At 38.7% G+C, this 18,434-nt stretch overlaps 1 protein-coding gene across 4 annotated transcripts in view; it reads left to right on the forward strand.

The window, feature by feature from the left end:
• LOC120537032 (interleukin-1 receptor accessory protein) overlaps positions 1-18,434 on the forward strand; it is a 68,403-nt gene that overhangs the window by 20,044 nt on the left and 29,925 nt on the right. For all 4 annotated transcript variants that reach the window (XM_039765638.1, XM_039765661.1, XM_039765656.1 and 1 more), the window contains exons 3-4: positions 10,448-10,730; positions 10,874-11,063. In XM_039765638.1, coding sequence (XP_039621572.1) covers positions 10,448-10,730; positions 10,874-11,063 — 473 coding nt within the window. The remainder of the gene's footprint in view (positions 1-10,447; positions 10,731-10,873; positions 11,064-18,434) is intronic.

The raw sequence follows: 18,434 nt of genomic DNA on the forward strand, positions 1-18,434 counted from the left end.
ATGATATCGTCATCATATGTAAATACATTATAATTATAACTATAGTGCAAGTTTACAGTGGGGTGATTGTACTTATAAGTACAAACAGTTCTACAAGGAGCAATTGATTGAGTACATTTAAAGTTCTTGGGATTAAACTGTTTCTGAACCGCGAGGTCTGTACAGGAAAGGCTTTAATACGTTTTGCAGTGGCTGAGACAGCGTATCCTTGAAGCTGTATACCGATAATTCTCTTTCCGATCAATTGCTGCTGTGATTCACACTCAGATACAGTGATATAAATACTCCGAGTCGTGCAGTGAGAGTAATATGGAAAAAGATGATCCGCTGTGGCAACTCCTAACGGGAGCAGCTGAAAGAAGAAGAAGAAAAATAAGAAGAGGAAGGTGCAGTGAGAGTAACAACGCTAAATCAGTTATGGATTTTGGAATACTATGGCTGTTCCCTGGACCATTATATTGATAAGAGTTAATTACAATCAGATGCGTTACACTAATAAACAATATGCTGTTAGTTTCGGTGTATTTATAAAGCCGCGTCATGAAAATAATGAGTAACCACACAGGAACAGTAGCACTGCTTTGACGCTGGGTGCCGCCAGTCTGCAAAACCGAGCGGACAACTTACGTACGACAAGGCATGAGGTACCGTGAAAAAGTGCGTGGCTTTATGCCAAGTGTAGGTTTTATACATCGCGATTTGAATGTGGAAAAGTTCTTAAGCAACATTTCTGTGCGTACGCAACGTTTATACATGAGGCCCCAGGTGTGCTGGAAGTGCTGCAAGGGAATTCAGTTCTCATTCTGACAGCACTCCCCAGTGTGGTGGAAGTGCTGCACACTCTAGTCCATGGGCTCTCCAGGTGCCCCCTGGCGGTGGCCACGGTGGAGCATAGTCTTGGATCCCCCATGTCAGTGGCCCCCTTACAACCTAGGGGCGCTGCCCCCTTGTGGCCCAGGGAAAACACTGCCCTCCTTTCAGTACTTCCGGCTTCCTGGTGGGGCAAAGTCCCTGGACATCTAGCACTATATATATATATATATATATATATATATATATATATATATATATATATACTGCTCAAAAGAATTAAAGGAACACTTTTAATCAGAGTATAGCATAAAGTCAATGAAACTTATGGGATATTAATCTGGTCCGTTAAGTAGCAGAGGGGGTTGTTAATCAGTTTCAGCTGCTGTGGTGTTAATGAAATTAACAACAGATGCACTAGAGAGGCAACAATGAGATGACCCCCAAAACAGGAATGGTTTAACAGGTGGAGGCCACTGACATTTTTCCCTCCTCATATTTTCTGACTGTTTCTTCACTAGTTTTGCATTTGGCTACAGTCAGTGTCACTACTGGTAGCATGAGGCGATACCTGGACCCTACAGAGGTTGCACAGGTAGTCCAACTTCTCCAGGATGGCACATCAATACGTGTCATTGCCAGAAGGTTTGCTGTGTCTCCCTGCACAGTCTCAAGGGCATGGAGGAGATTCTAGGAGACAAGCAGTTACTCTAGGAGAGCTGGAGAGGGCCATAGAAGGTCCATAACCCATCAGCAGGACCAGTATCTGCTCCTTTGGGCAAGGAGGAACAGGATGAGCACTGCCAGAGCCCTACAAAATGACCTCCAGCAGACCACTGGTGTAAATGTCTCTGACCAAACAACCAGAAAGACTTCATGAGGGTGACCCAAGGGCCCCATGTCCTCTAATGGGCCCTGAGCTCACTGCCCAGCAGCATGCGGCTCGATTGGCATTCGCCATAGAATACCAGAATTGGCAGATGCACCACTGGTGCCCTGTGCTTTTTACAGATGAGAGCAGGTTCACCCTGAGCACGTGACAGAAGTGAAAGGGTCTGGAGAAGCCATGGAGAACATTATGCTGCCTGTAACATCATTCAGCATGAGCAGTTTGGTGGTGGGTTAATGATTGTGTGGGGAGGCATATCCATGGAGGGTCACACAGACCGCTACAGTCTTGACAAAGGCACCTTGGCTTCCATTAGGTATCAGGATGAAATCCTTGGACCCATTGTCAGACCCTATGCTGGTACAGTGGCTCCTGGTGCACGACAATTCCTGGCCTCATGTGGTGAGAGTATGCATGCAGTTCCTGGAGGATGAAGGAATTGATACCATTGACTGGCCATCACACTTTCCTGACCTAAATCCAATAGAACACATCTGGGGCATTATGTTTTGGTCCATCCAATGCCACCAGGTTGCACCTCAGACTGTCCAGGAGCTCAGTGATGCTCTGGTCCAGATCTGGGAGGAGATCCCCCACAACACCATCTGTCATCTCATTAGAAGCATGCACCGATGTTGTCAGGCATGTATACAAGAACACAGGGGCCATACAAAGTGCTGCGTACAATTTTGAGTTGCTGCAATTAAATTTTGGCAAAATGGACTAGCCTGCCACATAATTTTTTCACTCTGATTTTTGGGGCGTCTTTGAATTCAGGGTTCTGTAGGTTGATCATTTTCATTTCCATCAAACGATGTGGCATCCTTTCGTTCCTAACACATTACCCAGTCTATATCAGTGTAGATATCCAGGAGGATTTCTTTTTCCCATTGAGATCTGATGTGTTTTCAAAGTGTTCCTTGAATTTTTTTGAGCAGTGTTTATATATATATATATATATATATATATATATATACACATACATACACACTAGGGGACTTCGCCCCCTGCTCACCAACCCCCGTTTTTGGTTTTTCGGATACACACTTAAGATTTTCTTTTTCTTTGAGTTGTTGCTATTTCATTAGTTTCACTTTTATTTCAGAACTTCTGTAAAAACAATATTTGGAACCTTTCGAGTCCCAATATGCAGAATCTTTTAAATGAGTGAGACATGTGTTTAATGACTTTGTACGATAATTCAAGATAGGTTTCTCTGTTTGGAATTTCAGCACAGACGAAACAATCTACATCATCAGCAGTTAATATTTTTTTTTGCAAAGTAACCAATAAATGCATGTGAGTTAAACCCCGTTTTTGAAATTCTCTGACTTAAACTTCAAAACCTTATATTTACATACTTTTGAAATATCACCTATGTCCATATATTCGATCTCTATTTGCCTTTTCGTTATTTCTCAGAGTAATAATTTCTCTTTGCGCTAATGCGATGTTTACTTTCTTTGTTATGACACTGTCGTTTTTTTCTGCTTTTATATTCTGTGTCTTGCTCTGCATGTGTTTCGTGCCTATGTTTTTTTTGAGTCTTTTGAATTCCAGTTTTCATTATCTCTAACCTGCTCTGCATGTGTTTGGCTCCCTTGTTTTTTAACCTCTTTATGATGTTTTAGTTTGTTCTCTACTTTTTCTTATATTTCTGACCTCTCTTTGTCCTGCTTTTTTTTTTTTCTCAATGAAACCTGGTCCGTGGTGATTATTTTCCCTTTTTCGAGTAATAATTTCTGTTTGTTTGCTCTACTGCGATGTTTACTTTTTTTTTTTTTTTTATACTTTCTAACTTTCCTACTTTCATATCTTTAACTTTCTCCACATGTCTATCGTGCCAACTTTTTTTTTTTTTTTTTTGAGCCTTTGAATTCCACTGCTTTCATAATCTCTAACCTGCTGTGCATGTGTATAGCGCCAATGTTTGTGAACATCTTTATGAAGTTCTACTTTGTCTTTTACTCTCTGTCTTTTAATTCTGAGCCCGATTGGACGTGCTTTTTTTTTAAATTCCACTTGTTTCGGGCTGATAATTACTTTCCTTATTTTCTGAATTTGCACCTAGATTATTCTTTTTCTTTTTTGCTCTCCAACGCTTTTGAGTCTCTTTTCTCCTCGCTACTTTCTTCTTCGCTTAGTTGTCTACGTTTCATTTATAACATATTGTTCTGATATGCTTTATATGCACTGAGAGCCCTGGATCTGCGTGTGCTCAAGACCTTTGCACAACTGAGTGTTTTGCTAACCTTGGTCGTATTTGATATTGGTTGTAATTAGGGTGTGTCTTGCAAGAATCTCATGTTCTGCGTCCCCACGAGACGGTCCTGGGTCAATCTCTTGGCACAAAGTCTCATGTTTAAGGTCCCCGTGAGATGCTCCGTGGCCAATCTGTTTCATCTCGCGGGTCTTTTAAGTGTCTCGTTTCCCTAGTGTTTCTCTCCAGGATTTTTTTTTATAATAGAGAGATATATATATTGTAATGAATACAAAAGACAAGCATAAAGGTTTGGGGTTTTTAACCCCGTATACTGTAAATAAGGTCAGTAATTTCAGCTCAAAATCAACAGACAGATGAGGGTGGGTAGACGGGCAACTTATAGGGTCGGACAGGAAATTAAACAGTGGGATGCTGGGAAAAGCGTGGTGATGGATGGGTAGCTGACATCATCAAACGGTGACCAGAGGGTAGAAAGGGACCCGGAAGTGCTGCGGTTCTTTTAGTCATCCAGGCGAGATTATGGCGGTGGTGCTTCATTCTTTCTGAGAAAACAAAAAGAGAGAGGTTACTACCCTGCTGTTGTCCCCGGCACAACTTGTCGCAGTGCACGTCGGGTCCTTAAACTGCTCCCCATGCGCTCATGCGTGACAATATATATATATAAACACGAGACTGAGTCTCAGTACTTTAGGAAAACCAACTTTATTCCATTTGAAAAAGGAACAGCATGGTTATTTATTGTAGCGGGATCTGCCATTCTCCTAAATACAGACACAGCGATCAGGCAGGGTCATGGCCAAGTAATACTGTTTTCTGCAATTATAATGTTCCTTGCATCAACCGTCAATGGCAAGCACTTAATGCACGACTGTAATCGACTTAGATCTGCATTAACTGCGAACTGCAGCGTTGGGAGCCTGCGGTAGCCCCAGCAGCCGATAAACTGACTTCCACAAATGTGACGATCGCGCTTTGGGATGGTCTTCAGCATTTCGTCCTGTTGGGGGCAGTCCCAAAAAAATTTAGAAACCCTACTAATATATATATACTGTGGTGTGAAAAACTATTTGCCCCCTTCCTGATTTCTTATTCTTTTGCATGTCACACAAAATGTTTCTGATCACCAAACACATTTAACCATTAGTCAAATATAACACAAGTAAACACAAAATGCAGTTTTTAAATGATGGTTTTTATTATTTAGGGAGAAAAAAAAATCCAAACCTACACGGCCCTGTGTGAAAAAGTAATTGCCCCCTGAACCTAATAACTGGTTGGGCCACCCTTAGCAGCAATAACTGCAATCAAGCGTTTGCGATAACTTGCAATGAGTCTTTTACAGCGCTCTGGAGGAATTTTGGCCCACTCATCTTTGCAGAATTGTTGTAATTTAGCTTTATTTGAGGGTTTTCTAGCATGAACCGCCTTTTTAAGGTCATGCCATAGCATCTCAATTGGATTCAGGTCAGGACTTTGACTAGGCCACTCCAAAGTCTTCATTTTGTTTTTCTTCAGCCATTCAGAGGTGGATTTGCTGGTGTGTTTTGGGTCATTGTCCTGTTGCAGCACCCAAGATCGCTTCAGCTTGAGTTGATGAACAAATGGCCAGACATTCTCCTTCAGGATTTTTTGGTAGACAGTAGAATTCATGGTTCTATCTATCACAGCAAGCCTTCCAGGTCCTGAAGCAGCAAAACAACCCCAGACCATCACACTACCACCACCATATTTTACTGTTGGTATGATGTTCTTTTTCTGAAATGCTGTGTTCCTTTTACGCCAGATGTAAAGGGAAATTTGCCTTCCAAAAAGTTCAACTTTTGTCTCATCAGTCCACAAGGTATTTTCCCAAAAGTCTTGGCAATCATTGAGATGTTTCTTAGCAAAATTGAGACGAGCCCTAATGTTCTTTTTGCTTAACAGTGGTTTGCGTCTTGGAAATCTGCCATGCAGGCCGTTTTTGCCCAGTCTCTTTCTTATGGTGGAGTCATGAACACTGACCTTAATTGAGGCAAGTGAGGCCTGCAGTTCTTTAGACGTTGTCCTGGGGTCTTTGTGACCTCTCGGATGAGTCGCCTCTGCGTTCTTGGGGTAATTTTGGTCGGCCGGCCACTCCTGGGAAGGTTCACCACTGTTCCATGTTTTTGCCATTTGTGGATAATGGCTGTCACTGTGGTTCGCTGGAGTCCCAAAGCTTTAGAGATGGCTTTATAACCTTTACCAGATTGATAGATCTCAATTACTTCTGCTCTCATTTGTTCCTTAATTTCTTGGGATCTTGGCATGATGTCTAGCTTTTGAGGTGCTTTTGGTCTATTTCTGTGTCAGGCAGCTCCTATTTAAATGATTTCTTGATTGAAACAGGTGTGGCAGTAATCAGGCCTGGGGGTGGCTACGGAAATTGAACTCAGGTGTGATACACCACAGTTAGGTTATTTTTAACAAGGGGCAATTGCTTTTTCACACAGGGCCATGTAGGTTTGGATTTTTTTTCTCCATAAATAATAAAAACCATCATTTAAAAACTGCATTTTGTGTTTACTTGTGTTATATTTGACTAATGGTTAAATGTGTTTGATGATCAGAAACAAACAAACATGCAAAAGAATAAGAAATCAGGAAGGGGGCAAATAGTTTTTCACACCACTGTATATATATATATATATATATATATATATATATATATATATATATATATATATATATATAAATATATATATATATATATATAAATATATATATATAAATATATATATATATAAATATAAATATATATATATAAATATATATATATATATATAAATATATATATATATATATAAATATATATATAAAAATAAAATACGAAGGGGTGCCCAAAATGATGGATGACCCATCACAAAGAATAACAAGTCTGTGTTAAATTTTGTTTTCTCTTAGGGAAAATAACTACTAAAATCTGCTGTAGTGATGCTTGAAACTGCTTTAAGTAAAACTACGGTCTACAGGTGGTTTTCGCATTTCAAACAAAGAGATTTTGCTTGCTAATTTCAATAGTTTGTAGGAACCCGGCTTTTTACAGTATGGGCTTACATAGCTAGCTGTCCTCAATGTCCCTTTGACTAGAGTATTGTAGGATGTTTTTAAGTAATTAATATAATTTAAAATGGGAAAGCACTGTGTTGTTACTTAGTGTACCAACTTTTATGATACTTTCCTTGTTAATATTTTCAACAGTGCCTGATTTGATCAGTGTCGAAAGAATTGTAACAGGTCATCTACTTGCCACATTTCTAGGGGTACATAAGTATGTCGAAGTGAAGTGCTGCAACCCCCCATGTTAAGTCTCTGCCTATTTCACTAGCTACCATTAAGTAGGAATTGTTGCTGAGGAGACCCTGAACCCTACAGTGTCAACCTATTTGGCTCAATTCTTTTCTGTTCCTTTATGGCATCTTTACCATGTTCTGAATCAACACTATGCATCCCACATAACCCCCAAAATCTGTGGTCTGTTGAAGGCCAGAGAGAGAGAGAGAAAGAAAGACAGACTGTAACATTCATGAGGATTTCGCAGCAAGATGATCTTAAATTTATTGCAGTTTCACAGTAATGCACATTAAGTCTCTATGGGATTCAGCACATGTCCTTATCTACTCTATTCCATTTGTAGATTATAGATTTGTTTATATAAATTACTTCTGGGCTTGGGGTAATTAGTGATGAATGTCGAACTAATTTACCTTGTTTTCTAACAATTAAATGAACTGCAGACTCTTCATAAATCATGATTGTAAGGTAATTGACAGAGAGTGAACTGAACTTCATCAATTTCAGTACATGCACACGCTGTCTTGTCTGAGTCTTTGAATTTGATCAAACACGATAACATATAATTTTCATGAAAGTGAAGCAACCTCACAGCAGGATGCTTTTACCATCATGCTTTACAGTAGATACCGTGCTGTTTGGTTGATGAGCTGTGCTGACGTTGTAGTGCAACTATTGGAAATTAAAGACACAATTCTGTTGAATTCTGTTAAATGGCTGTTAAGACATATTTACTTATGGTTTTGAGAGGCTGGATGATTGTTATTGAATTTTTTTTATAGGTTTAGGTGTGTTTTTTTTTTTATTAATAATGGTTTCTGTGTTGTCATTGTACACCACAGCTCAGGCATGCAGAAATATGAGGAATAATGTTTCTTCTAAGCAAATCTGGAAATGTGAAGCTTGTGTCCAAATGTTTCATAGCATATATGTGTGTGTAAAAGACTGCTATTTTTTGGAACCTCACCATATAGAATTTATTAGCCTTTAAAATATATTTCAGTAAAATAGTCTATTAAAAGATTCTTAGATATTGCAGCACTAATATTTAAAGAGAGGATACAACGCACATTTCTTGAACAAAGGGCCAAGAGTGTTGTGTGTGTTGCACATAAAGAGTGGCATAAAAAGAAATCCTGGCCACTACTAAAGAGAGAGATAACATAGATGCTGTTTAAGTAAAATACAGTAACTGTTTATACTTAGCCCTGCTTTTTATTCACTTGTTATTAGCAATTGGTATTGTCATCATGTAAAATTCCTATACATAATTAAAAATAAATATTTCAATTTTGATATTGTTTTATTTTCCTAATTTCACTGGTTCCTCATTCAGCATTAATTCCTGTCTTGCCTTTGATGCTACCAGGCCCCATTCAGCTGAGAACTGGATTAAGCATGTTTGGAAATGGATATGTCAATGAATTTTCCTTATAATAATAGCTACATTTCCTTGGGTTAATAGAGATGTCCTTTTAGCTTTTACTGCATAACGAAGTTTGCTCTTTTGTGTGTGTGTGTGTGTTTGTCCATTCACTTTAATTCTGAGAATTAGCTTTACATTGACATGGTAGAGTATAAAGAAGTAGACTTTTTTAAGTAGCATGTATTGATCTCAACTTTCAAACAAAATGCATCTGTTATCAATAATTCCCCTTATAAAAAAATACAGTATTGCAGACTGAATTAAACAGGGATGATAATGAGAAGTTTCTTACCATTGTTTGCAAAGTGGCATGGGATAATGCTTGATTTTCTGAGTTGTAATTCCACTCTTGAAATTCTGTTATACAATTTATTTTAAATATCAGGGGTAGAAATATGCAACATTATATTGCAGTTGGCAGTCATGACTGGCCTGATCAGAGAAAGTGAGTGAGGTCATATAGGAAATGCTGGAAGTGGCAACATCTCCTGGCAAGTGCTTTGAAATAAAACTTTAAGAGGTGAGATGAGGGTTGAGAGGAAAGGCTCAGCTAGTGAGAGGAAGAGAGTTTAGAGTCAAAAGAGGGACAGACACTTAATGAGAAAAGGGGTGCTTAGTGCAGTACTTTATGATTGATAACTAGACAGACATGCCCACCAGCCAGACAGGAATTAAATATTCCTTAAGGCCATAACACAGGAGAAATAAGGTTTTACTCAGCATTATTTTTATTTGTACTTTGGGTTTTCCCAGTGATTATCACATACTATTCTGTGTTAAATAAAATTGCCTGTTTGATCAGTTTTACTCTTTTGCATTTCCTCAGGCTATAAGGGTCTACCATGTGTGCTCAGTACTAGAGAACATGCTTGCACAATTATTTTGATTATAAGAATATATAGTTAAATTGAGGGCACATCTTATTTATTGCTTAAAACTGGCAGACACAGAAGGTAAAAAAATATTAATATAAAGTCAAATAACTGGTGTTAGTGCATCAGCATGATAATTAGTATTTTTTAACTCTGTATACTCCATAAATATGCTTATTATATTGTCATTAGATATTTCAGTATTTTCTTGCAAACATTTTTGTGGAATTCATTGTCAGATGATGTTCTGATGTTTCTTTTTTCCTTGTTTTTCAGAATATGTAATTTGTATATTGTACCAGAAAGAATAGTATTAAGTGAATGTTCAGTGGTGCATATGTACAATTAATAAGATCAAGAGCAAGATGTTCTCCTCCTCTAATGCTGAATTATTATCGTTAAGGAATAATGTAGACATGATCATCTTTAGTTTCATTACAATAAGAAAGTGCAGAAAATCTCACAGCATTGTGGTGTCCAGTTAACTGTCAGCTACAGGCTCTGTCCAGTTTTTCCCTGACTTTGTTTTTTGGTTTAATAATAATGTTACATTAATAAATGGAAATGCATTATACATTGTGTTTTCTTTTTAAAACTACTCTTTTTCCTGTTCATTCAGATTTTTGAATCTTTTCCTCTATACTGATGTACTTGTTATCTATAATATATACCATTTTTCTTGATGTACTTTCATTTAACTCACAAGCACCTTATATTTTAGTTTTATTTTTTTATTTAGTCTCGCCCCTTAACCATTTCTTGCCCCTTGCTCTCCTTCCTTTGCTGACTTTTCCTGTTATCCCCACTCTTTTCTAGGTCTTCTGCAGAATTACCCTATCTGTTATTTGACATTTTGTGATTTGTAATCAATATTACATGGCTGCCACTTTGTAACTGATGTCATCTTTCCATTTCAGAGAGCTGCTATGACTGGGGCGTATATGATGCCAAGTCTCTGCAGATTTATGATGGGGAATTGGGGAAGTTGACTTGCCCTCTTTTCTCTGAGGCCAGGTATAATTATAGCACCTCGCTGGCTTCTGGGCTCAGTCTCCTCTGGTACTGGATCAGGCAGGGCCAAGACTTGGAGGAACCCATTGATTTCCGACTTCCGGACAACAGAATCCTAAAGGAGCGGGATGTTGTGTGGTTCCAGCCTTCAACTGTAAATGACAGTGGACTCTACATCTGCATGCTGAGGTATTGCCAGACATGTTTACAATTGTATGTTGAAAATGAGTAAGGTGTGAAATTTTAGTGAACAGTGGTCATGACTGATTGTAGTACTAAATTCGGCAATGGGAATCTGACTTTTTGTTGGTAATTACTCCTTTATACTCTAGAAATAGCACATTTTGCCAGCGAGTGGCTGTCCCTCTGAGCGTACTCCAGAAAGACCCCAGTTCCTGCATCAGCTCAAGGATGAAGCATAACAAAATGATGATTCCACTAGAGACCAAGGGGGATTTGCACTGTCCAGATATTGAAGGATATTATCCCCCATCACTGCAACCATCTATACGCTGGTACAAGGTAACAGTTAATGTTTGGAACGGTGTTGCTGTTGGGTTCTTGGTGTTCACTTCTAATTAGTAAATACTAAAAAAAAAAAAAAAAAGTTGCAGGTTTAGGTATAGAACATCAGTTTTAAATCAGCACATGAAATGTGTTTTCCTACTTGTTTCATCACTAATACATGTGTTGTTTTAATGTCAAAAACACTTACGAAAATTTCTAAATATCCCAATCAACTTTAAAACTGATCAAAAGGCCTCAGTCAGAAGGTAATCATAAAGGTCAGGATGCAAGAGACAAATGATTTCATGCGTGTCTCGTTATTGCTCATTTATTTATAAAAGTCATTTGTTTACTTATGAATTACCTGATTCCTTTCAGATTACATCGTACTTATCTTTTGATTATATGTGCTTTACAGCATATTAATGTTGTGTTTGTTTCAATATCTGTATACCCTGTTTGATTTATTTGTGTGCATTTATGCCTTATAAGGAGGATAATTGTTGAGAAATTTCACTTTTCTTATCTCTGTTTTATGTAAAACAAAGAGGAAAAATCAACAGTCGTTTGTCTGAAAGAAAACATTTGAATTAAACAAATAAGAAGAAACTGGAAATGGTTTCAAATTGGCTTGTATTTACAGCTTTTCTACAAGAAATAGTTTTTTTTCAAACAGGAAAAAATTCCCTTGGCAGTTTGGTGATGCAGTGGGCAGTGCTGCTTCTATATAGACCGACCAATTGCATATTGTCTGTGTGGGGTTTGCATGTTCTGCCCAACTCTGCATGAATTTTCCTCCCACATCTCTAAAATAAAAAGCACCAGGTTAGGTCATTTAGCAATTCCAAATTGGACTCTTTGTAAGTGGACGTGTGCATCCGTGGGCTCTGTGATGGAAAGATGCCAAAATGACATCATCCATTCCGCTGTTGCTAAGTTACAAACCCAGCACCCTGAGGCGCTTGTGCTAATCGCTGGAGACTTTAACCATGTGACACTGGACAAAACATTACCTGCCTTCTCCCAGTATATGGATTGTAACACCTAGGGAAATAGGACTATCGACCTACTGTATGCAAATGTTAAAGACGCATACAGCGCCACCCCGCTGCCTGCACTTGGGAAAGCAGATCATAACCTGGTTCTGCTTCAGCCTCACTACAAACCACAAGTGAGGGAGCTACCTACAACCACACGCTCATTCAGGAAGTGGTCCCCTGAGGTACAGCAGGCTCTGAGAGACTGCTTTGAACCTACGGACTGGGATATCCTGCAGGGGTCACATAGTGAGAACATTGAGAAGGTTGTTGACTGCACTACTGACTACATCAACTTCTGTATGTACATTGTAGTTCCAGTAAGAACAGTACGCTGCTATGCTAACAACAAGCCATGGATTACAAGTGACATCAAGGGCCTTTTGAACCAGAAGAAAAGGGCTTTTAAAGGCGGTGATCGGCATGAGCTCAAGTGTGTGCAGAAGAAACTCCAAGTCCAGCTCAGGACGGCGAAGAAGCAGTACAGGAGAAAGCTGGAGCAGAATAACAGCATGAAGGAAGTGTGGAATTGAATGAAGATCATCACTGGCTGCAGCTCGAACAGGGTTCCACCATTGAGAGAGATGTGGAGAGAGCAAACTAGATGAACAACTTCTTCAACAGGCTTGGCCACCCTAATCCACTCTCACCTCGGAATACTGCACCCTCCACCCATCCTTCTGCTGATACCAGCATAGGAGAGAGTTTTCCCCCAACCCACAATTACAGCAGCCCAGGTAAGCAGAGATCTGAGGAGACTTTGTGCCAGCAAAGCAGCGGGTCCAGATGGAGCATTGCCACGACTGCTGAAGGCCTGTGCATTGGAGCTGGGGAGTCCTCTACAGCACATCTTCGACCTGAGTCTGGAACAGGGGAAAGTCCCAAGGCTTTGGGAAAACATCTTGCATCACCCCAGTCCCAAAGGTATCACGTCCTAGTGAGCTGAACGACTTCCAACCTGTCGCTCTGATGTCACATGTGATGAAGTCCATGAAGCGGCTGCTGCTTCACCACCTGCAGCCACAGGTCCGCCACACCCTCGACCCTCTGCAGTTGGCATACCAGGAGAGGGTGGGAGCAGAGGATGCCATCATCTATATGCTACACCGATCCCTCTCCCAGGGACAAGCTGGGAGTAGATTCATACCTGGTAGCATGGATCGTGGACTGTCTTAAAGACAGATCTCTGTATGTGCGTCTCGGGAACTGCAGGTCTGATGTGGTTAGCAACACAGGAGCGCCGCAGGGGACTGTACTTTCTCTGGTCCTGTTCAGCCTATATACATCGGACTTCCAATACAACTCGGAGTCTTGCCACGTGCAAACGTTTGCAGATGACACTGCTATCGTGGGCTGCATCAGGAGTGGGCAGGAGGAGGTGTATAGGAAAGAAATCAAGGACTTTGTTAAATGGTGCGACTCAAACCACATACAACTGAACACCAGCAAAACCAAGGAGCTGGTGGTGGATTTTAGGAGGCCCAGGCCCCTCATGGACCCTGTGATCATCAGAGGTGACTGTGGGCAGAGGGTACAGACCTATAAATACCTGGGAGTGCAGCTAGATGATGATAAATTAGACTGGACTGCCAATACTGATGCTCTGTGTAAGAAAGGACAGAGCCGACTGTACTTCCTTAGAAGGCTGGTGTCCTTCAACATCTGCAATAAGATGCTGCAGTTGTTCTATCAGACGGTTGTGGCTAGCGCCCTCTTCTACAGCATAAAGAAGAGGGATGCCTCACGCCTGGACAAACTGGTGAGGAAGGCAGGCCCTATTGTAGGCACGGAGCTGGACAGTTTGACATCCGTGGCAGAGCGATGTGCACAGAGCAGGCTCCTGTCAATAATGGAAAATCCACTGCATCCACTAAACAGTATCATCTCCAGACAGAGGAGTAGCTTCAGCGACAGACTGCTGTCACTGTCCTGCTCCACAGACTGATCAGATTGTTCCTCCCCCACACTATGCAACTCTTCAGTTCCACCCAGGGGGTAAACGTTAATATTATACAAAATTATTGTCTGTCTGTTGTACCTTCATTGTTATCACTCTTTAATATTGTTCTTTATCAGTAAGCTGCCGCTGGAGTATGTGAATTTCCCCTTGGGATTAATAAAGTATCTACTGTATCTATTCTATCTATCTACAGTGCTTAGCATAAATGAGTACACCCCACTACATTTGTCAGAAAATCTTTATTTTCCTTTCAGCATCAACATTTTCTATGAGATACTGTACTATAAAATACTCCCACAAATGTGGGCCATTGATTGCAAACAAGATTTGTTAATTTGCACACACAAAAAAGTGATTTTCCTAACAAATTCATTCAAGCCCATGTTGCAAAAATGAGTACACCCCAATTATAGTCTTAGGAGAAAAGCCACACTTAAGACTACAAAATTCTAATTAAAAGGCATTCAACCACAGGTGAGTCTAATGATTCATTTAAGAGGTGTCCAGCAGACCGGTGACTATAAAAGGGCATTACTTAACTAAGAAAAGCCCTTCCCATTTCATGCTGTCAGCAATGGCTCCACATGGAAGAGAAATGTCAAAAAATCTGAGAAAGGAAATCATTACTTTACACAAAAAAGGTGAGGGCTACAAGAAGATCAGCAAGGCTTTACATATCAGTCAAAATACTGTAGCAAAAGTGATCTAAAAATTTAAGAAAGATGGAAGTGCAACCATCTTACAGAGACGTCCAGGCTGTCCACAGAAGTTAACATCTCGACAGGAGCGTCTTCTGATAAGAAGGGTTGAAGAAAATTGCCATGCAAGTTCACTGCAGTTAGCTAAAGCAGTAGAAAGCCAAACTGGAGTGACCGTTTCCCGTGACACCATATGGCGCACACTGCAGAGGAATGGCATGCATGGGTATCGTCCACAAAGGAAGCCTCTCCTCTCCATGCAAAAAAAGGAACGCCTAGAATTTTCTAGGGCCCATGCTGAAAAAGATGAAGACTACTGGGACTCTATACTCTGGAGTGATGAGACAAAGATCACTGTTTTTGGAACTAATGGTTTCAAAACTGTATGGCGACGTAAAGGTGAGGATTTCAAAGAAAAATGCATGGTGCCTACAGTGAAACATGGTGGTGGCAGTGTCCTTATGTGGGGCTGCATGAGTGCTGCTGGTGTTGGGGAGCTGCATTTCATTGATGGTATCATGAACTCAACAATGTACTGCTCTATACTGAAGGAGAAGATGCTGCCATCACTCTGTGCACTTGGTCATCGTGCACTTTTCCAACATGACAATGATCCAAAACACACATCTAAAGCTACTGTTGCATTTCTGAAGAAGAATAGGGTGAAGGTGATTGAATGGCCAAGTATGTTTACTGATCTGAACCCAATCGAACACCTGTGGGGAATTCTGAAGCAACAAGTTGAGCATCACTCTCCGTCCAGCATCCAGGCTATAAAAGAGGTTATTCTTGAAGAATGGAAAAAGATAGATGTTGCAATATGTCGCCAACTTGTTCATTCCATGCCTAGAAGACTTGGTGCTGTCCTTAAAAATCACGGTGGTCATACAAAATACTAGATGTAGTAGTTTTTGTTGCAGGGTGTATTCATTTTTGCTTCAACCAATTTGAGTAAAACTGAAGATTTTGTGATCTAAGTTATATTATTAACCTTAATTTCATGTTATGGAGTTAAACAAGTGTTCAATAAAACTCAGCCTTGTGAAAATTTTGGAAATTGTTCTTTTGTTCATTGAGCTACTGATTAAATTCATACTTTTTAAAGGGGGTCTACTCATTTATGCTGAGCACTGGAGTATGTGAGTATCTACTGTATCTATTCTATCTATCTATCTATGCCCTATCGCTGCTTGCAGATCAGGCTTCAGTCCCCTGTAACCATAAGCTTTAATATGTTAGTTGGAAAGTGTTATGTTACAAATGGCCTTTTTTCATTCTTTAACCATGTTGAAATAAGTGGGCTACTTACAACATCACAGTTACTAAGAAGAACAGTAGAAACGATGTAAGAAAGGTTTAAACTTACCCTAAAAGAAACTTAGATCTTGTTGTAACAAAACAAATGTCTAAGTTTTATATAGGAAAGAAAGTGAAAGGTCATTCCTTTTATGCCATATTCAAAACAAGTTAAGGAACAAGATATGCGTAGCCAAGAAATTAAATTTTACTTCTGTTTTTGGAGTGAGTGACTACATGCAATAATATATTATCGTTATCTAGCAGTCTAAGTAGAAGATAGTAAAGCCCACAAAAATAAGACATCTCAATGTTAGTCTAAAGCAAAACACACCTGAGCAAAAGATATTTAGCCTCCAAATTAATCAAACTGATGTCAATACAGATATATTATCTCAAATATGTTAAAACTGATACGGTAGATTACACAGATCTTGACAAATTAAATGGAAGAGGTTAAATGGGTTACTTAAATTTTTGGTTTTGGTAAATGAAAGGTGTGAGTTATAATTGGGTATCTTTGTTAATGTACTGTACAAAAGGCTCCATAACATGGCAATTGTGAAATGTAGTCTAAGAAAACAAAAACATTAGACATTCCAATTGTAAAACCTTATCAAATTTTCAGGTTTTTTTTTTTTTAGTTAAAGGTGGAGACATTTGAAAATTGTAATATATATGTGTAGACCTGCATGTTTTGCAAAAACCCACATGATGGTCTTTTTGTTATACAAATGCCAAATAAAAGTTGCAACGTTGAGTTGAAAATTTGAGCAAAAAGCTACATAGTGATGTTATACTTATCGGGATTTTTACTTTCTTAAATAATTTTAATGATTCTTAAACTTTGTAGAAGGAGGAGGAGGCAGACATCAACCATATAGGATTAGTAATAGCAAGAGTTTTATCTGCTAAAGTATACATGTAACTCCAAAAATGTGAGTTATACATTCTGGAAACTTTATGAAGTTGTTATTCTAGAGTTATTGTTTCATTTATATTTTTATGCTACAAATCTGATTACTCATATGTTCTATCCAAGTCCCTTTGTACAGAATCAATTGATCTAGATTATCTGTCATTCCGTATTGGTATCTTCTGGAAACTTAGGCAGCTTGTTACTTATATTTCCATTCAGATCATTTATATACAGGTCCAATCTCCGTTAGAGCAAAGTGTTTGGGACTGAAAAATTAATTGTTTTAATGGGAATTTTGTTCTAATGGAACTGGAACATAGCAAGAAATAAAGTTAATAAAGCTGACAGCAGAATGCCAACTCGCTGGCAAAGTCTATTTTTTTTCTTGCTAGCTTCAATAACCGAGAAAAGTTTCAAACATTTTTTGACATTACCAAATGGTCACTATCTTTATTTTTAACCTGAAAAAGTTTTACATAAAAAGATCATGATAAAAAGTTTCAGGAAGTAAAGGTCACATTCATAAATAAGAATCGTTGAATGTTTAAATTTGCAAGCATAAAATTCAAAGACTCTGTCAAATCTAAATCTTTTTCTTAATTTAAAGATTATGGTGTATAGGTGTTCATAGGGTAAAATCTCTGTAAATATATTAAACATGTTGAAAACTGTTTGAGTAGCATAAAGACAAGGAAAGATCAGTAGCCAGCAATTTTGTAATTCTCAGTCTGATCAATGTGCTCAATGAAGTCAAACCATACCTGAAGAAACCCAGAAATAAGTGACTAGAGTCTAGCTGCAGCAAACCTTGAAAAGTAGAGCAGAAGATTTGATTGACGGTTTAGTCAAGTAAGCCAAGTGACATAAATTGACTGTGCAGCTAAACTCTTCGCAATTTTTGGGCCACGTACAGAAGAAATACTGCTGTTTTGCTGCCTTTTTCAGGAGAAATGACTTAGTTGTAATGAAAATTACAGATAAACTGTACTTCGCTATTATTAATTTACTAGCAAAATAACCGCGCTTCGCAGCGGAGAAGTAGTGTGTTAAAGAAGCAATGAAAAGAAAAGAAAACATTTTGAAAATAACGTAACCTGATTGTCAATGTAATTGTTTTGTCACTGTTGTGAGTGATGAGTGTTGTTGTCATATATATATATATATATATATATATATATATAATATATATATATATATTTACACACACACACATAAACATATATATATACATATCTATACATATACACATATATACATACATATATATCTACATATATACACACATATACATACATACACACACATATATACACACAAATACATATATATATATATATATATATACATACATACACACACACATATATAAACATATATATACATATACATACATATCTACATATATACACACACAGCTATTTCAGATCAGTGCAATACGCTGTTTGTTAAAACGGTTGACTCCGCTCTTACGTGCAA

Source organism: Polypterus senegalus, chromosome 1 (assembly GCF_016835505.1).
Source record: "Polypterus senegalus isolate Bchr_013 chromosome 1, ASM1683550v1, whole genome shotgun sequence".
Classification (NCBI taxonomy): domain Eukaryota; kingdom Metazoa; phylum Chordata; class Cladistia; order Polypteriformes; family Polypteridae; genus Polypterus; species Polypterus senegalus.